At 49.5% G+C, this 23,984-nt stretch overlaps 1 protein-coding gene across 1 annotated transcript; it reads right to left on the bottom strand.

Annotated features, from left to right (window-relative positions):
- Positions 1-206: 206 nt before the first annotated feature.
- On the bottom strand, positions 207-19,329 carry LOC132665564 (SEC14-like protein 4). Its single transcript, XM_060612712.3, has 12 exons — positions 19,172-19,329; positions 16,432-16,507; positions 11,057-11,100; positions 10,685-10,744; positions 10,369-10,557; positions 8,832-8,927; positions 8,466-8,526; positions 7,416-7,499; positions 6,977-7,083; positions 6,761-6,900; positions 6,499-6,668; positions 207-5,380 (listed from the first exon to the last, which is right to left on the bottom strand). Exons 1-12 carry the CDS (start codon positions 19,223-19,225, stop codon positions 5,241-5,243), a joined length of 1,221 nt encoding a protein of 406 aa, XP_060468695.1. The 5' UTR covers positions 19,226-19,329; the 3' UTR covers positions 207-5,240.
- Positions 19,330-23,984: the final 4,655 nt, after the last annotated feature.

Raw genomic sequence — 23,984 nt, 5'->3', positions numbered from 1 at the left:
TGTCCAACCCTCTCGTTGGGTCTCTTGCTGGTGCTGAGTCATGCTGTTATGCTCCGCTTTTTGGCAATGCTCCTGGTATGACCCAACTTCTGGGAGTGGATGGGCAAGGGAGACACCTTGCTCTGGAGTCAAACATCCTAGATTCCAGTCTTTTTTTTTTTAATTTTTTAAAATGCTTATTTATTTTTGAGACAGAGTGTGCACTGGGGAGGGGTGGAGAGATAGGTAGAATCTGAAGCAGGCTCCAGGCTCTGAGCTGTCAGCACAGAGCCCAACGCGAGACTCGAACCCACAAACTGTGAGATCATGACCTGAGCTGAAGTCGATGCTTAACCGACTGAGCCACCAAGGCACCCCCTGAATTCCAGTCCTGATGCCATCACTGAGCAAATAACTGTCTCTGAGACTTACTTTCCTCCCCTATATAACCAAGATGACTATATTTATTTGACAAGGCTGCCATGAAGATTAAACAAGATAGCACAAGGGCAGCAGGCCTACATAGGTGCTCAGTAAATGGTTATCTATTGTTTTTGCAAGGCTTTATTGAGCATCTGGGGAGTGTAGCCTGGACTGGTGGCTGGTGGGGAATAGGAGACAGACACAAGGCAGATAATGACTCTACTGCATGATAAACACTGGCCCTGTTGCTCCAAGAGCATGCAGAAGAGACTCTAACTCTGCTAGAGACTAGGGGGGTGGGATAGGCAAAGAAGGCCCTGAGGACCTTGAGGGTGAACAGAACAAGACTGGGAAGGGAGTCCTAGACTGAAGGAACAGCATGAGCAAAAGCAGGGACGCAGAAACCAGTCTGATAGATTGGTGAATTCAAGTCATTGGGTGCCACTGCAATGAGGGTGACATAGCCAGGTCACAGAGAGCCTTATAAGCCACCAGTGAAACTGAACTTTCCCTGGGGGGGGACATGAGGAGCCAGTGAAGGGCCTATACAGGAAGTGATGATCAGATTTTCATTTCAGAAAGATTTTGTCTGGCTGTCCTGTGGACTCTCATGGGAGGCGGTAGGAATGGGCACAGGGAGACTCATGGACTCCTTTCTAATAATCCAAGCAAGAGATGATGGAGGCCCTGACTAGGGTGGCAGGCACGGGATAGAAGATGGAGCCCGCAGAGGTTTAGAAAGAAAGCCAGGCAAGTGGCAGAACCAGGATCTGAACCAAGATGGGACCACCTCTTTCTGCTGCTCCAGATGGGCCCACAAATAGCTCAGGCCCAGTGAATTTTGTCTCACCCCTCCTGTAAAACCAGCCTTCGTGAGCAGGATGCTGAGGGGCCTGGTTCCTGCTTCTGCCACAGGGAAAGAGGCATAGTTGGCTCAACACTACCCCCCGGTGGCTGAGAGCAGAGATCGCCAATGTTAGCTGAATGCCCTCGGCTCAAGCCTGCTTTCTGAGGTCACCAAGTGTGAAGCCTGCTCACCCAGTGTGCTCAGTTAGCACCTGGCCTATCTGGATTGGTGAACCCCATTTCACGTCTTTTTTTCTTTGAGTTTGTTTTGAGAGAGATAGTGCGAGTGAGGGAGGCACAGAGAGAAAGAGTCCCAAGCAGGCTCCACACTGCCAGTGCAGAGCCCAATGCAGGGCTTGAACTCATGAACTGTGAAGTCATGACCTGAGCTGAAACCAAGAATCAGATGCTTAACCAACTGAGCCAGCCAGGCGCCCCTGAACCCCACTTCACATCTTACCTTCCCCTCTTTATGTTGTGAGACATGACAAGTCACTTCCTGCCCTAGGCCTCCCCCTCCTCATTAGTAAACAGGGGATGATGCTTCCTGCATCAGCTTGGGCCTGGCACACGGTAGGCATGGAGCGGAGCTGGCACTGTCCCAACCCACAGAGAGGCAGCTTCCTCAGGCTCTGGTCAGTGCCACTGTGTCCCACTGTGTGCCCTCTGGCCCAGGCTGGACCTCCCTGGCAGGAGCACACCTGCCCGCATTGACCCTCTCCTCCCTTGCAACACAGGGCCGGGTCACCCCTGGCAGCTAACCCGGGTGCTGGCTCTAACTCTGCCACAGGATACTCAGCCTTTGGCCAAGGCGCTCCCCCTCACTGAGCCTTGGTTTCCTGACTATAATCCCTGTCTGCTTCAGGGATGCATGTAAAGGAGCTGTACAAACTGTGGAGGACCATGGCCTGGAGCCCTGCTGAAGACTTGTTCTGGGCCGCTGTGATTGTCCCACACTGGTGTCCCTTCTGGCCTGGGGACTTGGAACGTGAGCTGAACTGAGGTAGAGTTTTGGGGGCAAGGGAGCCTTTCCAAGTGCCCTCAAAAAACCCTAGCGGTACCCCCCTGCTTATCCGCCTGCCTGCCCTGGAAGACTGTGGGGCTCTCCAGTTAGGAGATACGCCCTGGGGAAGGACAGGCCCCGCCCCCATTCCTCTGGACAGGTAAGGCCTATTTCCAACCACCTCATTTTGAGCAAGAGTTTTGATCCATGGCTTCCTGCCAAGATTTTGTCATTCTTTCCTGACGAAAAATAAGTCTCTGTTTTGTAACCCTCATTATGAAATGGTTTTGTTAACGACTACCTAATGTGTACTTAGTTGTTCACAAAGAAATAGCAAACATCAGTGACCTATTACCTGCATCACCCAAGGGCCCTCCTGGCTTTCCTCTGGCTTCAAACACCCCACGGTTGCCCTCACCCCATTCCTCAGTCTGGTAGGCTTGCCCACACCTTCAGCTCTCCCTTCAGGGGTTCCTGCCTTGGGCAAAGCATGTCTGATCCCCCATCAGGCTTTTTTTGCTGGATGCTCCCCCAGAATTTGGCTCCTGCCCCACCAAGCTGCCCACCTGAGAATGCCCATCAGAGTCATTTTGGCCTCCCTCAATACAGGCAAGCTTCCTGCTCACAAAGTCGGGTAAGCCCAGCACCCCCGGTGTCCCCAGGGCCTGCAGTGCCTGGGCACTGGGGACAGACTCAATAAACATTGACGAATGAATGGAAGGAAGAAGCAAACTTTAGGTGAGCCAGCCCCTCTCTGGGCTACTTTTTTTTTTTTTTTCCTGTAAAGAAGTGATGGTATTGAGTAAGGGATGGAGTTGTGGAGGACATGCCCCCTGTCCACCTTGCGAGATAGGAGGTCCTGTCCTCACTTCCGAAGGTGACCACTGTACTCACTGCTTAACATGAGGTGCACTCTTCCAGCTCCGAGATTCATCACTGGTTCCCTGCACCCGACCCCTCTGTGATTTGCTACTCCCCAGGCAGTCCCGTGCAAATTAAACCCTTAGGCATGGTGTGAGCCAATCTGCTACCTACAAGGAAACCAGAGGCTGTGCTGATGGTGGAAAATGAGCGTGGGTGGTTGGAAAAGCAAGGATCAGGGTTCAAATCCATGAACACCTTGTTTTTAGGCCGGGGTTGTGAGGTTGAAGGGAGGCATTGTGAGCCCCCAGTCAGGACAACAGGTGGGCCCAGGGAAACTTGTCAGGGGAAACCTTACAACCCCTGCCGGCCCAGTGGGAAGATGGCTCTGGAACACCCAAGTGTCTCTGCATCTGGGGAGGCTGTACAGAGGGTGGCCACACAGTGCAGTGGGGGTGCTGGGAAAGCTTCTTGCATCGGGGATGCAGGAGCAGCGCTTGGACATAAGGATGTCTTGTGATTTTCACCTGACAGCCCCAAGCTATCTCCTTGGAGCTGGCACAAAAGTTTTTTTCTTGCCAAACTCCTCAAACACTGTTGGGCCAGGAATGCCTCAGTGCACCAGCTTTTCGTATTTTATTTTCTTTAGTTAGTTTGCTTTTCACAGCAGCAGAGACCCTGTTCAGACTATGTGCTGAACCATGGGTGATGCGGCTGCCACAGAGGGCGGGCCTGGGGCCCCAAGGACCTCACAGAGCTCACCTGAAGACCCACCTTCACAAGCCTCATCATTTTCTTACCTGGGAGAACAGACCCTGGGAAATCAGGAAATCTATTAAATAGTGAAAATGAAATCACAGAATCTGAGAGCAAGAAGGGGGCTAGAACTGGCTTCTTATTCACAAAGCACCTGGATGTTGCTGTTTGCTGAAGCTTCCGGTCTCTGGCAAGGGTCTCGATGGCCAGGATGTTAATCCTTTGCAGCAAGGATCCCCTTTGACAGGGACATCTCACCACTCAGCAGCTTCACTGGCTTATCCCGGGCAAGGTCTGCTCTGCTGCGTGCGGTTTGTCCAGGAGAGCGGACTGCGGTCCTGACTGTGGGCGTGGGGCACCAGGAGAGCCAGCCTTTGGGAAATGGAAGCCATCACTGGCCAGCTACGGAGTCGCATTTGGGGTGGGTTGGTGGGGAGCTGGCAGACATTAGCTGTCCCTCTAGTGACACACAAAGATGGAGGAAAAGCTTGATGTTTCTCCAAGAAGTAAATCAGAGTCTAGGATGAGCACCCTGGGATGGCAGCCCCAGCCAGGTGCGTTCCACCTTATTCCAGCATGTTCCACCTCACTCCAGCTCTGCTACGATCCTGGTCCTTATTCAGAGCCAGAAAAACCCAAGCTGAATGTCAGCTGGATCACAGCAGGTGAGGAGGAGGCGGGGGTCACTGAGAATTCCGAGAGACTCAGTCTTCACCCATTTAGCTCTGTGTGGCTGAGCGTGGCTTTTCCTGATGGTTATCCCCACTGGGCCTCATGCTCCGTTTCTGATCTTCCCTCCAAAGGCAGTAAGGAGACTCTGAAGAGGCTTTGGTGCCCTGCCAGAACCAAGACCCTCAGCTCCACCACCCGGCTGGCCCCATCCCTCCACCCAGCTGCCTCCAGCTGGCCTTGTCTATCCGTGTCGAGCCCCCACATGCAGAGATGGGGGCTTCCCTGCTCTTCAGACTTGATGCTGTGCTCCCTGCCTGGCCTGGGACTCATGCACACGCCCCCAAGCCGGGTCGCTAGGTGTGGGTGAGTCCTGAGACTGGTGGACCTCATCAGGAGTGACATAAGGGCAGCTTCTGTGGGCAGGACCCTCCCTCAGTGGCTCCTGGTTCATCCTCAGCGTCCCCATTCTCAGTCTCTGCAAACAGAGGATCAGGTGCCTGTCTGAATCCTCAAGGTGGCCTATGAGCTGGATGTCCCCTTCCTGCTCTGCCACCATGCCAGGTGAGCCCACGAAGAGCTGAGATGGTGATGCGGGGAGGGGGGTGGCTCCTCCAAACACCATGCTGCTCAGGAGGGAAAGGGACAGGGAGGGGGTACTAAGGGGTTGAAGAGCACAGGGACTGAGAGGTATCAGGGGTCTTCATTGCGCTGGGGACGGTCTCCTCGCCTCAAGACCCTGAATCTTCTCTTCAGAGGCCTTGTCTGGGAGCAGCACCTCCACAGTGTAGCTGACCTTCTTGGTGTGTATCAGGCTGTAGGTGTTGTCGAAGCGCAGTACGTCTGCAAGGACGGAGAAGTCGTCAGGCGAAGTAAACCCAACTCATCTGCACGCCTGGTGCCCTTGAGAATGCGCTGTGGGTGGTGGAGGGTCAGCCACGACCCAGCCCCCAGCCCCCAGCCCACTGCTCAGGACCATCTCCTTGTGCTAACTAAAGGAATAATAATAACCAGCCGGCACGCACCAACCCCTTCTATGCACCAGGCATCACATCTGCGCTCACAGCTGTCTGAATCCTCAAAGCAGCCCCACAGAAGGTACTATCATCCCCATTTTAAGGATGGGGAAGCTGAGGCCTACAGAGGTTGATGGAACTATCTAATGAGTGCCGAGCTAGGGATGGGAGGGACTAGGATTCCCTTATCCTGATGCTCCAACACAGAGAGGAGCCCTGCTCTCACCAGAGGAGGGGGCTGAGCTCCATAAGCCACTTTTCCGTCTCGCCATTCAAAGAAGGCATTCCCTTCAACGCCAAGATGCAAAGTGAACTCTGGGAGGTGGTAAGTCATCCAGATTTCTCGGGCTCCACCCTTCTAATTCTCCCTTTCCACAAAGGTGAACTAGGTATGTATTAAGCCAAAACATTAGTAAAACCTGTGCTCCTCAACCTTGGGTTCCCCTTCTCCTAGCTCTATTGCTGATAGAGGCAGGAGGTCAGCACGGTTCCTGGGGAATGTTCATCTGGCCTGGGTGGCCTGAGAATGAAGGATAAGCACATGGAAGAATCATCTCCTTGGGACTCCCACAGTGGGTCTGCTTATACTCCTGGGCAGGCTGGGACCCCGGAAGCTAAGCCCACAGCTGTTTACTAACCTGTCTCTTAGCCTGTTGAGTGCTGTGTAAGGGCTTCCCAGGAGTTGAGTTTATGGCTCTGGACTGTGCATCCCACTTTCCAAAATGCATCTCTGCCTTTGTACCCACACCCAGGGGCCACTCACCAGATCCAACACCCTGAAGCCAATTCCCCTGGCAACCACGGGACCTAGGAGCTCACACACACCCCCACACCCTCCCCGAGAGCCAGAAATAGAGGGCGAACAGGACAGCCTGGCAAGAGATATCAGCTCATTTCTCTGCCAGAAGGAGGAAAACAGACTCCAATGAATCCTACAGCTCTTACAGACGCCAGGCTTGAGGCAGGTGAGGCTCCCGTCCTCAGGTACCAGGTGGGCTTTGTAGCGCCGGATGGGGAGCACCTCCACCATCTCCCCCGCCCGCTTCCGCTCACCCGTCTTGGTCTTCAGGAAAACCCCGAAGCCGATGTCTGCCCCATGTGATGCGAACTGCCACCTGCAGGGGACAGGGCCCTATTAATGACCACCTGCTGGGGTTCCGGGGCCCCTCCCAGCCGGGCCCAGGTGTGGAGTGGCCGCCATCCCTACCTGAGCACACAGCCCGGGAACAGGATTTCGTTCTCCAGCTGCACGAAGGAGCCTCGGGCCACCGTCATCTTGTGCTCATACTGCATCCTCACCTGGTTGCGCAGGTAGTAGCTCTTGGGCACCTCACCCCCATAGTTGATCTGTGGGTGAGGGCTGCTGAGTGAGCACTGACCCCAGCCATCAGCCCTCCCTTCTCACCCTCTGGGCACCCGGTACCTTGGTCAGGCACTTGGGGTTGCCATCAGGATCAGTCATGGTCCCCCCAAACTCCACGGGCAGCTGCTCAGGGCTGATGAACTTTGGCAGCTCCTGCTTCCAGTTGCCTGTGGGAGTAAGGTGGTGGGGGGGAGCTGTGGGGAAATCAGGGATGCTTGACAGAAGGGAGAGGAGCCAAGTCCAGGGAGGAAACCTGATGTGACCTTGGCTTGCTCCCCTATGCACCTACTGCAGAGAACACCCAAATGCTTTATATGGCCACTCAGGCTGGGGTCTTGGGCTGAAATATCATCTGAGTGTGCAAAGGCCAGCAGGGGTCAGGCCAAAGTCAGTACCTGAGTAAAGAGGATGAGCCAGGGAGAAATGGGGCCTTTCACATTGACCTCTGCTTCTCTGGTAGATGCGGAGACAGGTACAGCCAGGACACCAGGTCACTCACCTCCCAGAATCACTATCTTCCTTTGTGTTTCCTCACTCATGAACATCTTGACCAAGTTGAAGGCCACAGGGAAGAGCTTGGGGGCTGAAACACATGAAGCTCCTTTGGGAAGCTGGGCTAGAGGACTTGGAGGTATAGTCATGGCCAAGGGCATAAGCTGGACAGGGGTTGGATAGATCTAGATTCTGCTATTTCCTGCTGTGTGACCTTCAGCTAGTTACTCACCCTCTCTGAGTCTTAGTGCTATTAACTAGAAAATGGAGAAATTTAACCAATGTATGCATAACACTTGGCATAGTGTCTGGCTCTCAATAAATGGGTGCCTCCCCTACCCAGTTGGAGGCTGCCAATAATGTGGATTTCCCAATGGTGACTCTTTTTTTTTCCACACTCACAGTTTTCCCAAGTTGTCTTGGAATTCTCTGGGGTACAAGTTGATGTGGCATCTGTGTTAGACCTCACGTCCCACTTGAATTACTTATACTTACTGGGTGCTTTCTATGGGCCAGACTCTGTGTGACTCCTCCATAAAGTGTCTCATTTAAACTCACAGCTGCCCTACAGGGAGGTGCCACTGCACCCCTATTTTACGGGTTGGGAAAACTGAGGCTCAGTAAGGTTAAGTAGACTTGATCAAAATCACAGAGCTAGCTAGATTGGAAAGCAGATCATCTGACCCCAGGACACACATGGTGGCCCCCTCACTCTACAACCATCACAGACAGGGAACATGCCCACTCAGCGCACGTCTATCAACCAGTGTGATCCACGAACTGTCTGTTACCACCAATCCACACTGAGAGAGGTAAAGAAAATAAGGGTGTATGTTTAGAAACAGAACTTATTTGATATTTGCTGCCACGCACCAGAGCATGAGTTTGTATACTCCAAAAGTATCAGTCTGTGAAAGGCAGACTGAAAAAACAAAAAACAAAAAACCTGACCTTCTCAAAGGATGGCTTGAGAAGCCCTGTACTGGGTGATTTGTCCACTGTTCCCCCCTATTCCCCTTCCCCCTTCCCCAAAGAGTCATTCCCATTATGCGCTCACCTCGAATGACAATTAAATTCTTCAGCGTCTCAGGATAATTTGCTTCCAGGATGGCAAAAAACTGTGGCAAGAAAAGTCTCGTCAAGGTCACACTCCAACACACTCTATGCCTGGACTTGGTGGCTTCTAATCCTGCTGAGACCAGAGCCCATGCCAACCCCCACGCCCCCAGCCATCCACTTCCCCCATGAGATGTACTTCATTCTCTGTGATGTTCGTGCTCCTCTTTCTCCTTGGAGAGGGAAACCCCAGGCCAGCTTCTCTGGCTGCTCTGGGGGCCTCTGGGGGGGGCAATTCCTCCTCCATGGATGGGAAGCTGGTGTGGAGAGTGGCTCCCTATTAGCCTCGAGCCAGCTGCCTACCTACCTGCTGGTAGATCTCTACAGCTGGCTTCCACAGGTGTTTCAGGCCGAACCCCTCCAAGTCAAACACCATCAATACCATCTCGATCTTCCTGCCCAGCTACGTGGGACAGCACAGATACATAGGTCAGACAATAACTCCAGCCAGGAGGTCCTGGTCAGGGAGACCTGGAACTCACTGCTCCCACCCTCCAGCTACCCTCAACCCCAATTGCCCACAGAGTTTTCTAAACAGAGCCCACCCAGGATCTAAGAAGATACTGCATCTGAGCACTGGCACAGTCTCCTTTATCCCACTGTTTGCTCAACACAATTGCCTGGAATTAGTTAACTGTAGAATTAAAGATATCACTCATCGCTCATTGGGCATCTTCACGTACAATAGCACAGTGTCTGCAGTCCCATGGTGTGTCAAACCAGAGCTACACTGCTGGCAGGCTGTGTGGCCTTGGGTGGGTTTTTAAGCGCTTTGAGCCTTATTTTTTTCCTCTGTGAAGGGGGGATAGTTCCAGGTTCTGACGGAATTTCTGTGAAGATTCAGTGAGATAACTCACAAAGAGCCCCGTGCCTGACACACGCTGGTCCCTGGTAAATATCAGCAGATGCTATTACTAGTATTATCATCACCACAATTATCAGCTCCAACTGGAAACGTCCATGAAGTAGAAGATACTGTTGTGACCCCATAAGGTCAGCCACGTTGTTCGAAAGACACACATCTGTTCAAACTAGGCACTGAATAGGGTGCTTTGCAATTTTCTTAGGCTTGCCACACATCTTTGTGCAGAGGGCCTACTTTGTGTCTGACACCATGACAGACACTGGGGATGCACGCTCGGTCCTCGTCATTAGGCAACTCATCCCACAGTGGCATGAGAGCTCCCTGCCAGTGTTCTTCTTAGGCTCATGTAGACACTTAGACTCAAGGCCAACAGATCATGCTTGGCATTGGATTCATTCTGAAGGGTATGAACCAGGAAACACAGAGCCAGGGCAAAGAGAAGATCTGCACAGGTGGGTGTGGATCCTTCTTGGCTTGGAATCCCAATGCCCCACAGAACTCAATATTTTTTTCTGTAGTAATTCCATATTAGCTTCTAGGGATCCACAAAGGATGCACCAAATTTCAAGGGTCACTGTTCTTGGGGATACCCAAAGCAATGGCTCCCCTGTCAGGTGTTATAGTTATGCAGTTTACAACTGGGAACATTTTTTCCATAGGCAAAGCTGACCATCCACTGTTCCTAGAGCTCCCAGGGAACAGAACTAGAGCATTCACTGCACCCAAGGTCAACCTCTCACCCAAGGTCAGAGGGGAAAGGGCTTTGGTGTTCCTTGGCACCTGCCAGCAGAAGAGTGCCATGCACATGTTAGATGCTCATGGATGGGTAACTTCGGGAGAAGCCACGTTCCACCAAGGCCCAGAGTGCTGAGGCCTGGGGAAAAGCAGAGGCAGGGTGTCCTTCCTACCTGGTCCTGGTGCCACCCTTTGGACAGATCGGGTCCACCATATGCTTCCCATCCTAGACCCAGTCACTTACCTTTTGACTCTGCAGCTCACACTCCCGCAAAAGCAGCTCACAGATCTTGATGCGCTTCCGGATCAGCTCTTCCCTGGAGGCTGACAGGAGAAGACCCTTGGGGTCAAGGGTCCCAATGAGGTCGAACCACACGGGGCAGCCTTCAGGGTCATAGCCGCTCAGACCACCAGAGTCGTACAGCTGGATCACCTGGGCATGGGGGTGAGATCTTAACTCAAACCAGTCTACTAGGCCATGTCCCTGCTCCATCAGATGGCTGGATGTGAGGAGGTCTGAGGGACATCTGCCTGTCTTGGGGGTGCTCCATGCGGCTCACCTCTGGGGGCTGCCACGTGAGGATGTTGTCCAGGTCCTGTTGCTTCCGGAATTCTATGTGCTGCAGAGAAATTGCAGGACCTGAGGACTGCCTGCTACAAAGGTCTTGAGGGCACCTGAGGGCATCAGGCCAAGTCCCTCTGCCTACAGCCCCAAGACCCTGCAAGAGCATCCCCAGGCTCTACTCACAGAACCGGGAATGGCAATGCCAGGAGGAGGGCTGTGGGAGACCCAGGTCTGATGCATAAAGGGATCCAAGGAGGAAGGGAGGAAACACATGAGAACAGGACAGGACAAGAGTCCCCACCCTTCGTCGATGATCCCTGGGGTACAGTGTGTGGGAGGCAGGACACTCATGAGTATGGGGCCTCACCTTCCGGAGCATGTCCTCAGATTTCTGCAGGTCAAAGTTCCGAGCTGCAAGAAGAGCCAAGGTAAGAGGAGGCTTGAGGCCGGACTAGAACTGACAGTTTCCTGAAAACTCATGAGGAAATAGCAGGGGTGCCTGAGCCTTTCATGACATCCCGAGAATACACTGGGGTCTACACATTATTTTTAATTTTTTTAATATTTATTTATTTTTGAGAGAGATAGAAACAGAATGCGAATGGGTTAGGGGCAGAGAGAGAGGGAGACACAGAATCCGAAGCAGGCTCCAGGCTCCGAGCTGTCAGCACAGAGCCCGACATGGGGCTCGAACTCATGAGCTGTGAGATCATGACTTAAGCCGAAGTTGGACGCTCAACTGACTGAGCCACCCAGGAGCCCCCTAGACATTATTTTTAAAAGCAAGGATCTTTGGGGCGCCTGGGTGGCTCAGTCCGTTGAGCGTCCGACTTCAGCTCAGGTCATGATCTCACAGCTCGTGAGTTCGAGCCCCACGTCGGACTCTGTGCTGACAGCTCGGAGCCTGGAGCCTGCTTCTGCTTCTGTGTCTCCCTCTCTCTCTGCCCATAACCCATTCACATTCTGTCTCTGTCTCTCTCAAAAATAAATAAAACATTAAATAAATAAGTAAAAGCAAGGATCTTTAATCCTGTAGAAGATGTTGGAGGTCCTTGATTTCAGTATCCAGGACTTTTTAAACTGTTCATTCCAGAGGCTGATCTAACCTGTAATATTTGACGTCCCCATGGGAGCACAGACCTCCTCAGTGTTAAGGCTAGTGAGGAGCATGGACTTTGGAGTCAGACAGACTTGGGTCTGAATTCTAGTTTTGTTCTTTTATTTGCTGTGCAACATTGAGCAACTCACTTACCTTCTCTGACTCTTAGTTTTTTAATCTGCTAAGTAGGAATAGTATCTTTTTCAGGTATTCAAAGGATGACATGAGATAAAACATGTAAAGTGCTTGGCACATCACCTGGCTCCCAGTAACTTCTTAGTAAATAGAAACTATTGTTGTGACTACTTCTTTTGAAGAAATAAATTCGTTTTAATTGAAAATATGATGCTTTATTTTAAAAACAAAATTTCTAAATTTAGAAAAGAAATTTAACTCCTCCCTTCTAGTCTTTATACCACTGATTACTTTTTTTCTTCCCTTATAACATTGGCAAGGGTCTAGTTCTATTTAAACTGTAATGTTGTTTGACATCCTTTCCTTGTTCCTGATTTTATTTATCTATCTATCTATTTTTAAATGTTTTATTTATTTTTGAGAGAGAAAGCATGAGAATGGGAGGGGCAAAGAGAGAATGGACAGAGGATCCGAAGTGGACTCGTGCTGATAGTAGTGAACCCAATGTGAGGCTTAAACCCACAAACCATGAGATCATGACCTGAGCTGAATCTGGATGCTAAACCGACTGAGCCACCCAGGTGTGCCTCCTTGTTCCTGATTTTAAAGAAAATGAATCTAAACCTTCTACTTAAGCATAACATGTATTGTAAGATTTTTGCTACATGAGCATTACCAAGCCAAGCCAAGGAAATTCCCTTCTATTTCTAGTTTGGTAAGACTTTTATTTTGTTTTTATATTATAAATAGGATTTGAACCTTTTCAAATGTTTTTCCTGCATTAAGATAGCCACATCATTCTCATTTTTAATTCTATTAATGTGTGCAATGACACTGATAGATTCTCTAAAGTTGAATTCTTCCTGCATACCTAAGATAAACTCCCCTTCACCATGCTGTGTAATTTTAATACCCTGTTGGATTCTATTATGTAATGTTTTACTCAGATTTCCTTATATCTACATTAATAAGTGAAACAAGCCTAGAATTGTCTTTTATTGTCCTGATCTCATTTTGGAATCAAACTTACTCAAGCCTCATAAAGTAACTTTCACTTTTTTTTTTTTTTTTTTTGAGAGAGAGAGAGAGAGAGTGCATGCGAGCAGGGGAGGAACAGAAGGAGAGAGAGAGAGAGAGAGAGAGAGAGAGAGAGAGAGAGAGAGAAAGGAGAGAATCTTAAGCAGACTCCACCACCCAGCATAGAGCCCCATGCAGGTCTTGATCTCACAACTGTGAGATCATGACCTGAGCCAAAATTAAGAGTTGGAGGCTTAACTGACTGAGCCACCCATGTGTCCCAACTTTCAATTTTTTATATATTTTAAAGCAACTCAAGCAATTTATAAAAGTAGGTATTAGCTAGTCTTAAAACTTTGGAAAAATTCACCTGTAAAGCCATTGGGGTCTGAGTTTTGGAAGGAGGGAAGCTTTTTAGTACCACTTACGTGTCTTTAATATTTATTGGCTTTTTACTTTTTTTTACTTTTTTATTTTTAAACTTTTTTTTAACGTTTATTTATTTTTCAGAGAGAGAGAGAGAGAGAGAGAGAGAGAGAGCGAGCATGAGTGGGGGAGGGGCAGAGAGAGAGGGAGACACAGAATCCAAAGCAGGCTCCAGGCTCTGAGTTGTCAGCACAGAGTCCAATGCAGGGCTCGAACTCACGAACTGCGAGATCCTGACCTGAGCCGAAGTCGGACATTTAACCAAGTGAGCCACCCAGGTGCCCCTTTAATATTTATTAGCTTTTTAAAAAATCTCTGTGGTGTCTATAGATTTTTTTACAGAGAACCAGGGTGTTTTCTTGTTCTATAGAAAGTGGTTTGGGTGCTGTTGATGGACCCTCACAACTTTTTTAGTAGCACCTACTATGTGTCAGGCTGGAGGTATGTGGCAGGCACAGTCCCTGCCCTCATGGGGCTGGCATCTGACTGGGAGAGATGGACACAGTCATGGAATGGAGATAAAGAAAACAAAGGGAAGCGACTTCAGAGAGAGGGTTCTCTGTGTCTGGACTGAGGGGGAAGGTTCCAAGTTCAGTCCCAGTGATCACTCTCCCTGTTGCCTGGGTCTTGAGCTAGTGAGGCAGGAAGTGGCTACAGAGGTGAAGTTGAAGGGGACAGGGCCACATCAGCAGGTCTGCCACAACAGACAATGGGAGGCATCAGGACACCTGGTGTCCTTAGGTGTCCTTTTCCTTAGGTCCTTTTCCTTTCCCGTGACCCAGCAGCCTACAGGGTCTGTGACTTCACTCCTTTCTCAAGGACACACCAGGTACCTGAAAAGTTGGTTTTTAACCCCAGAAAGACTCCAAAGGAGGAGAGAGGTCTGATGCTGTATCAAGGGGCTTCAAGAAATCTACTGTCTGGGGGCCAAGGTGGGACTAGGCACGAGCCATCTGAGCACCACCTTGGATCTGACAGCCCAGAGAAGGGCTAGAGGAGTAAGGATGGGGTCAGGCGTTGAGACCGGGCCTTGTGTGAACCCTTAACCCCACCCTGCTCACTTTGGAGAAGCCCTAGCAAGAACCCTGCTATATCAAACTTCACAAGATCCAGGCAGCCCAGAACATCTCCAAGACAATTGCCACATCACAGAACCATAATCTATCTCACTGCTGACAACCTTGTCTTGAACCTACAGAATGAAAGTTTTCCCTGGGGCAGCGACAGCCTCATCAAGGTAAGAAACTCCCTTGGTGACCAGGAACTCCACCCCCAGAGAAGAAGTGGGTCTATTTCTCCCCTGGTTTTTGAAGCTAGCTTGGGGTCCAACATACCCCCATCTCGCCCCCAGTATCATGTGATGGTCCCTTTTGCATCTGTCCTCCCAACCCTTCTTGGATGAACAAAGCCTGACCAATTTTCAGAGAAATGATTTTTCTTCTTCCTGTGTTAGCCAGAGATGTTGGGATTGTGTGATTTCTGAGCGATTTCCTACAATGTTGGTTCCTCCCTGTAGGTCGGGAGGCGATAACTATCATCCCAGAGATTCTCAATGAGTTGTTTTTTTTTTTTACTTAAAAAAAAGGAATCTACTGTCCTCACTCCTTCTTTAGCCCAAGAGAATGACATGGACATAACTTGTCAAAAACAGAATAGAAATTGCCACAGCCGAGAGCGCCTAACAAGTTTAATGTGGCATCCTAGGTGGGATCCTGGAACAGAAAAACTCAGGAAATCTAAATAAAGTAGAGATTTTAGTTAATAGTCACGTATCAATATTGGTTCATTAAGGGGCACCTGGGTGGCTCAGTCAGTTAAGTGTCCGATGTCAGCTCAGGTCACGATCTCACAGCCCATGGGTTCAAGCCCCGCATCAGGCTCTGGGCTGACAGCTCAGAGCCTGGAGCCTGCTTCAGATTCTGTGTCTCCCTCTCTCTCTGCCCCTCCCCTGCTCACACTCTGTCTCTTTCTCAAAAATGAAATAAAAACATTAAAAAAATATTGGCTCATTAATTGTAACAAATGAACCATAGGAATGAAAAATGTTGACAGGGGAAACTGGGTGCAGCGTATATGGGGGCTTCCTGTACTATCTTCACAACACTTCTGTAAATCCAAACCAACCTTAAAAAAAAAAAGTTTGTAGAAAATGGTAATTTTAAAAAGTAACCAAACAGAACAGAACAGGAGGGAGGGAGGGTTTCCTCTGTGCAGGCGCTGTGCACGCCCCTGACCTCAATATCTGACTCACAGCGTCTTGAAGGTGGGAAGAAGTTTTACACCCATTACCCAGAAGAGAAAAGTAAGGCTGAGACACAGTGGGTAATTGCCATAGGCACACTGCTAGCAAGGGGCAGAGCTGGGATTCAATAGCATGTGTGCCTGAGTCCAAGGCTGGTTATTATCACCACACTGTGTGTGCACTTTCCAGCCCGGCTTCTGACTTCTCTCCCATTTCAAGTTCAAAATCCATCCCATGGGGTGTGTTGAGTTGAAACAAATTTTTCCCTAAGGTTTCTGTTATTCTAATTTTACACCTGTTATTCTAATTTTACACCACAACTGTGGCAATTCCTAGAAGAAACTGCTTCTCTACCTTTAACTGCATCGACTTCCTGAAGTGTTTGCCGGGCACCTGCTCAGTTTCCAGGTTCCCCAGGGGGATGACACAGCCCTGTCTTCAAGGAACTGGAGACAGACCCAAAGGCAAGCAGTGCAGAGTATATTCAGGGTTATCAGACTCAAAGGCCTGGCCAGGCCAGTCATCCTGAGAACTTCCCAGGTGTGAACTCTAACCTCACCTGGACCATATGCCCACCCAGTGCCTGGCATTTGACACTGACAACAACCCTTGGGAAGGTAGCCCCATCCCCACTTTACAGATGAAGAAACTGAGGCTCAATGGGTTTTTTATGCCATGTTGATTTGGAGGGGAGCTCAGACTCCAGTCCAAAGCAGGCTGATTCCAGAGCCTACGTTCTCCACTGTCTCCCAAAGCCCCACCCACTTTCCTGAAACCCTTCTGCCCTCTCTCCCTCTCTGCCCCCTGACGCTGCCAGCCTCACCTCGGAGCCAGCGCAGGAGGAAGTATTCGTCAGCATTGGGCAGGGTGGGCAGCAGGTCCTGGAGGTTGTCCTGGAACTGAGGGGGAGATACAATGGTCAAAGGGGCTCCCATGACCCCTGTGCTCCCCACCCCATCCCTGACCCTTCCCAAACTCAGTCTGCCAGTCAGTCCTGTCCAGGGACCCTGCAGGGTGGGGGACCCTGCACAGCTAACAGCAGCTGCCTGGACCTTTTTGCCACCTGAGAATGGGGCACCCCTCAGCCCACCATGGCAGGAAGAGTTGGGTCCTTCTCAAACTTTGAAGGTTCTACACCTCCCCAAGATCCTCATTCTAGAGGTCTGAGGTAGAGCCCTGCCATCCTTATTTTCAGAAAGATCCCTGGAAAAGCTGATGTGAGCAAACCAGAACATCGTAGGAACCTTGCCCTCGATATACCGTATCTCGAGGGTCTAAATTTGGAAGCAAGTTACTTAACCACTCCGAGCCTCAATTTCCTCATCTGTGAAGTGGAGATAAAGATAAACTTGTGCTAATCAAAGGAGTGTGCACAGGTAAAGCACTTAGTGTCAGTCCTGGCTTGCAACAGGTGCCAAAAAAATGTGGGCACTCAGCAAACTTGGGCTGCCCGGAGCTCTGGACAGTGGAGTCTTTGTGGAAACAACCCCAGGCAAAGGTCAGCAGGGAGGAACTGAAATAGAAGCCAGGGATGCCTCATCAGGTGCCATGGAGGCTGGAGAAAGAGGGGGGCTGACCTGCTGCCAGAGCTTCTTCCTACCGACAAAGTTTGGGGAAGCCACTGAAAGTTTGGGCACGGGACTGAGGCTCAGGTCTGGGACGGAGAAGAGACCTCACTTCCATGGGGACTAAGGGAGCTGAAGGCAAGTCCTGGAGGAGCGGGTTTGCAGGGGGACCCGTGCATGGGAATTTGGGATTAGAAGCCAATGCTAGCAACGCCACAGGAAGCTAGCTGGACAGCCATCCACCAAACCTCCTTTAGCTTCATGGATGATGTTTCAAATAAGAATGTATTCATGTATTGCTCACATAATTAAAAGCGAATAATAGGATTAAACATCTCCAGTGTTAACCAGTCACATGAATGACAGCACGTGCTATCATAACCCCCAGTCCACCCCCAGGCTCCTGGAATGGAGGTTCTTGCACATTGATCAACTGCAACCTCTGGGCTTCGAGGAGGTTTTTTAGTGGGAGCGAAGGCAGTAACAATAATGGAGAAACAGTAACTCTGCACCCCTCCGCCCTTCCAGATTACCAGAGTCCCTCCTTTGAACCTCAGGATGTGCCCTAGGGCAAGAGGAGCAAATGTCACATCCCTGCTTTGTGGATGAGGACAGTGAGGCTGGCGGTGGAGGGTCTTCCCCAGGGACAGAGTGGGGGAGCTGCAAGGCTAGGAGGACTCCACAGTTTCCAATCCCAATGCCACTCCATCTTTGGAAAGCACATCAAGTAAGAGAGAAAGCCACTAAGCAGGTGCTGGAGAGGGTCTCGAGTAACTTAAAGAAAACACTATCTTAACAAAGATGCCATAGGGAGAAAGTAGCCTCTGGCAGTTGCGACCAAAGGTGGTAAAAACCAGGCTTCAGAAAAAGCTGGAAGGAAACGCTCCTAGGCATGGTTGTCTAGACCTCTGGGACCATGGGTGACTTCTTCTTTATCCTACTTTTCCCTTTTCCCTAAATTTTAAAACAACTACCATTCATTTCTTTTAAGTGATGGATAAAATAAGAATAAACTCGTTTTACATTACTTAAAGCTCTTTGACCCACAAGCATCACCATCATAATTCACCCCCAAGTCCAGGTGCCCAGCCCTTCCCATGAACCTAGTGGCTGGGGCTTCCTTGAGGTCATTGCCAGTGGGGAGGGAGAGGGCTAACCAGGGGACTCCCCCTCCTCCTTCACCTGGGGACACCTCCTTCAGCTCAGGACCCTCAGCTCCTGGCACCTCCTCCTTGACCTGGCAATTCACTCAGGGACCCCACTCTTCACCTGGGACCCTTCTTTACTTTGCTAGGAATTCACCCAGGATTCCCCTCCTTCATCAGGGATCCTCATTCTTCCCTGGAGGACCCTTCCCAGGGTGGGAGTCACAAAAGAAACTATTCTCCACAAGTCTGAAGCTGTCCAAAGTGTAAGCCAGGCCTGTAACCCTCACTCCCCTAACCCGAAGTCACAGTTTCTAGGTCTTGCCATCTGCAAACCAAATTAATGCTGTGGCACCTAAGACCTGAATATGCTCCTCTTTCCCCGTGGGGTGACACTCTCAGAGGCAGCCTGCAGGACTGTCACCAAAGCTGGCCTATTCCTGTTTAATGAAAACATTGACAATAGGAAGAAGCCTTGGACCCCCGGGGAGCCAGAAAGGCACAAAAAGAAACCTAACAAATGTTGCAATTCCGGCAGGAGATCTGCTAGTCTGTCTGCCCGAGACTGCCCAGAGGAATGGCAGCACCACCCTACCCCCACAACCAGGGGACAAGGGCCAAAGCCCGGGGGTCCGGAGAGGGCAGGAGTGCAAAGCCGGATACCCCCGCGCGGGTAGCCCAGGGAAGGGCTCAAGTGTGCTGTCCCGCATAAGGCCGCATCAGCAACTGCGTCCCGAAGGGGGCGGGCGCTCTCTTGAGTCCCTTTTCTGGAACAACGGGGGTTCCAGACCTGGTGGGCAGCGTCAGGCAGCTCGCCCCCTCCCGAAGCCTTCCCGCCCGCGAAGCCCCTCACCCTGGCCAGCGCCTCCTGCTGCTGGGGGCTCAGGTCCCCGACTCGGCCGCTCATGGTGCCCGTGGGTGCAGGGGGTCGCGGGGCGCTGGTGTGTCTGGAGTCTTCGGCCCGCAGCCTGGCCTCGCCGCCGCCTGGTTTTGCACCGCCGATCAGATGTTGGTCCCGCCCCGACGGGAGAGGACCAGCCCTGCCCCGCCCCGCCCAGTTCTCCCCTCCCCTCGGGTTGTTTGGCGGCGGTGGCCAGGACTCACCCTACCCGGGGCTGGGAGGTGACCGGCTCCAGAGGGTTCCCAGAGCGCAGACTCCAGGGGAGGGCTGTAGGTGTCACCACCTCCAGGCGTCCTCATCCCAAGGCTTCCACAGGTTCCTGCGTGGTAGGGGAAGGGGGGCGGGCATAAAGGACATGTGGGCAAGTTCTGGGGAACACACCTAGATCCTTCCCCACCCCCCACCCCCCCACCCCCCGCAATATGGAGGGACCTTCTATAAACCTGGCTCAACGCTCTAGGTGATCCCCAGGACCTTCTGCCCTGAGGGACGCCATCCTCCCTCCCCTGGCCTTGAACACAGGCTGGGCCCTGTCTGTGTTCACTGGCTGATAGAAGTCTTTATGTGCCAAATGGTTCCAGACTTCAAGATGGTCAGGAGGATTAGATAAGATGATCCACCAGGGGTTAGCCTGGCATTGCACCACCAGTCAGTGTGCAATGTTAGGAATATTGTATCATCATTATTATTATTGATGCTTTCACCAGAGCAGGGAGCTGCAGAGGTGGAAATTCTGGGACGGCCCCACGCTGGTGAGCTCCTGGGTAAGATCTACAGCCTGAAAGCTGGGGAATGGGAGGTGGCAGTGGATGGCTGGAAGCCCCAGGTGGAGTGATGGAGGAGTCAGGAGGCCAAGGGTGGGAGGCGGCTGACACAGGTGGCCAGGATGGCATCCAGGAACCAGGCAGAGGTCATGGAAAAGGTGAGAAAACAGCTTGGCTGGGCAGGAATTTTCAAGAGAGGAGCAGGTGGAAACTGAAGGAGGAGGTAAATCAAGCCACCAGAACCTTTCTCCCTCTGCCCTCCCTGGAGGCTGAACCAAGTTCTAGACCTGTACTGACCAATCTGGTTGCCATGAGCCACATGGGGCTGTTAAGTATTGGGACCTTGGCTCGTCACTCTCGCGGAATAGAGATGTGCCGTAAGTGTAAAATACACGTTAAATTGTGAAGACTTAACACCCCCAGAATGAAAGATTTCATTAATTAATTTCTTACATTGATTATAATATTGGAATACTTTTTTTGAAATACTGGGATAAATAAGATATATTATTAAAATTGATTTCATCTGTTTCTTTAAAATATTTTTTATAATTTAGAATTTTTTTAAATGAATAAGTTTTATTTTTTAGGGCAGTTTTAGATTTACAGCAAAATTGAGTGGAAAGTATAGAGACGTCTCATATATTCTGTTCTCCCCACCACACGCACAGCCCCTGCCACTATGGACAGTCTCTACCAGGGTGGGACATTTGTTACAACTGATAAGCCTATACTGACACATCATTATCACCCAAAGTCCACAGTTTACATTAGGGCTTACTTCTGGTGCTGTACATTCTGTGGGTTTGGACAAATATGTAGTGACATATATTTACCATTGTGGTATCATACAGAATACTTTTACTATTTTCACTAAAAATCCTCTGTGCTCTTTTCTTTTTACTTTTTAAAAAAATGTGGCTATACCAGAAAAATTTCAATTGCATGTGTGGCTCACATTTGTGATTTGCATTCTATTTCATTTGGACAGCACTCTCCTAGAGGGATTTAAAATCTTAATTAAAAAAAAAAATTGTAGCCTGGGTGGCTTAATCAGTTGAGCGTCTGACTCATGATTTTGGCTCAAGTCATGATCTCAGGGTGGTGGGATTGAGCCCCATTGTGGGCTCTGTGCTGAGCATGGAGCCTGCTTGGGATTCTCTCTCTCTCTCTCTCTCTCTCTCTCTCTCTCTCTGTCCTTCCCTCTCCGCTCAAATAGAAAAAAACAACATTGTAAAATGCTAAAAGAAAGTGAAACTGACAGCCCATCTCTGGAAGGGCATGGTCTTTGTTTAAAAGCAATGACAGGGGTGCCAGGGTGGCTCAGGTGGTTAAGTGGCCGGCTTTGGCTCAGGTCATGATCTCACAGTTTGTGGGTTTGAGCCCTGCTTCAGCTTCTGTGCTGACAGCCCAGAGCCTGGAGCCTGCTTTGGATTATGTGTCTGTGTCTCTCTCTCTGCCCCTCCCCTGCTCATGCTGTCTTTCTCTTTCTCTCAAAGTAATAAATAAACATTTTTTTTTAATTTAAAAGCAATGACAGAAATCACAAAGGGGACAGTCGATTTGACTACATAAAAATGCAAAAATCTGTTAAACAAGACACACAACTAAGTCAGCATTTGCTAATGTGAATTTGTAAAAATAATATACAAAAATTGATATTTTTATAAAGAATGCATGTAAATTAATAAGAAAAAATAGTAAGGCACTAAGAAATGGACAAAGGACTCAACACACTGTCAGAAGAGGAAATGCACAGGGGAAATAATCCAATGGATAAATGCTCAAATTCCAGGTCATCAAAGAAATGGGTATACAAGCAATGAGATACTTTTTTTCCCCTGGCTAAATCAGCCTCAGAACAAACCAAACCACACACACACACACACACACACATACACACACACACACCCCCATCTTTTTTTTAAATAATCTGAAAATAAAGGAAGAAACTGGGGGCACGTGGGTGGCTCGGTTGGTTAAGTTCTGGACTTCAGCTCAGGTCATGATCTCACGGTTCGTGGGTTCAAGCCCTGGCCAGGTTCTGTGCTGACAACTTGGAGCCTGGAGCCTGCTTCGGATTCTGTGTCTCCTTCTCTCTCTGCCCATTCCCCGCTCACTCTCTCTCTCTCTCTCTAAAAAATAAATAAACATTAAATTAAAAAAAAATAAATAAAGGAAGAAGCTGGTGAAATGGAGATATGTATACATTGCTGGCAGGACTGGTAATTAATTCACCTTTTCTAGAAAACGACCTGACAATATGCATTGGATCCTTCAATAGTTTACCACTTTGTCCAATAACAATCCTAACTAACAGAAAGGATTTTTTTTTAAAGTTTTTTTTTAATGTTTGTTTATTTTTGAGAGACAAAGAGACAGAGAGTGGGGGAGGGGCAGAGAGAGAGGGAGACAGAATCTGAAGCAGGCTCCAGGCGCTGGGCTGTCTGCCCAGAGCCCGACATGGGGCTCGAACCCACAAACTGTGAGATCATGACCTGAGCTGAAGTCAGACGCTTAAACGACTGAGCCACCCAGGTGCCCAACAGAAAGGATTTTCAACTTAAAGTTATGTGTGCATTGTTAATAGGAAAATTGGAAACAATTTTTCCAGAAACCACAGTGCTTAATGTGGTTGATGAAGAGTTTATAATGACACAGAAAAAAAAATACCATGGAACAATTTGCCAAAGATGAGACCACGTTATATATGCCATATGCTTCCAGAATAGACAACAAAATCCATTCAATAAAAGGAAGTCCAGGCAAGGAATATGTTCCCAACTTTTCCCAGTCTCCGAGAAGTGGGGAAAGTCGTATTTTTAAAATGCCACAAGTAACAAGTCACCTCCAAAGAGAAGCCTTTACTTAACAGCATTTATAGGCATTTCCCTTGGGCCGGGCCTGTTCCAAGGGCTTTGTAAATATTAGTTCAGTACTGTCCAGTAGATAAATAATGAAAGCCACATGAGTAACTTTAATTTTTTTTTTTTAATTTATTTGAGGGAGAGAAGGGTGGGGGGAGAGACAGAGAGAGAAAATCTTAAGCAGTGTCCACACCCAGTGCAGAGTCCTTCTCGGGGCTCAATCTCACAATCATGAGATGGTGACCTGAGCCAAAATCAAGAGTGGGACGCTTAACCGACTGAGCCACCCAGACACCCTCACAAAGGTAACTTCAAATTCTCTAGCAGCCATGTTAAAAAAATCTAATTTTAATAATGCTTTATTTAACACAGGGTAGCCAAAATATTATCATTTTGTCACCTGTAAACACGATCCATAAAGAAGATAATTATCTCATTAAAAAATAAATAGTGAGATATCTTGCATTTTTTTTTGTACAAAGCCTCTGAAATACAGTGTGTATTTAGTATTTCAGCTTAGTATGTAGTATTTCATTTCAACTCTGACCAGCCACATTTCAAACGCTCAATGAGCCACATGTGGTGTTTTAGATTGAATTGTGTCCCCTCCCGAATTCGTATGCCGAAGCCCTAATCCTCAGTATCTCAGAATGTGGCCTTACCTGGAAACAGGGTCATTGCATATGTAATTAGTTTAGATGAGGTCATACTGGAGAAGGATGGGCCCCTATTTCACTGTGACTGGTGTCCTTAACAGGAGGGGAAATTTGGATACTGACATGCCCACGGGGAGAATACCATGTGAGGGTGAAGACAGAGATTGGGGTGATGCTTCTACAAGCCAAGAAATGCCAAAGATTGTGGGGAAACCATCAGAAGCCAGGGGAGATGCAGGGAACAGATTCTCCCTCAGCCCTCAGAAGGAATGAAGCCTGCTGACATTTTAATCTTGGACTTGCAGCCTCCAGAACTGTGAGAGAATAAATTTTGTTGCATAAGCCACTCAGTTTGGGGTGCTTTATTAGGGCGATCCTAGCAAACTACCACAGGTGGTTAGTGGTTGCCTTCTTGAACAGTGCGGGGTTGGTTCATGTAGTCCTCCTGGCACATTCTGAGATTGGCACTGTGATCACC

This window comes from Panthera onca, chromosome D3, assembly GCF_046562875.1.
Source record: "Panthera onca isolate mPanOnc1 chromosome D3, mPanOnc1 haplotype 2, whole genome shotgun sequence".
Lineage (NCBI taxonomy): Eukaryota > Metazoa > Chordata > Mammalia > Carnivora > Felidae > Panthera > Panthera onca.
This window is presented reverse-complemented; position numbering and strand designations above follow the sequence as displayed.

Coding starts and splice junctions, on each gene's coding strand:
- LOC132665564 (XM_060612712.3), bottom strand. CDS start 19,225: ATGAGCGGCCGAGTCGGGGACCTGAGCCCCCAGCAGCAGGAGGCGCTG. Junction 6,669..6,760: donor TTCCCGGGCTGTGTGCTCAG/GTAGGGATGGCG, acceptor TGTCCCCTGCAG/GTGGCAGTTCGCATCACATG. Junction 5,381..6,498: donor CTGCCTCAAGCCTGGCGTCT/GTAAGAGCTGTA, acceptor CCGTCCTTGCAG/ACGTACTGCGCTTCGACAAC.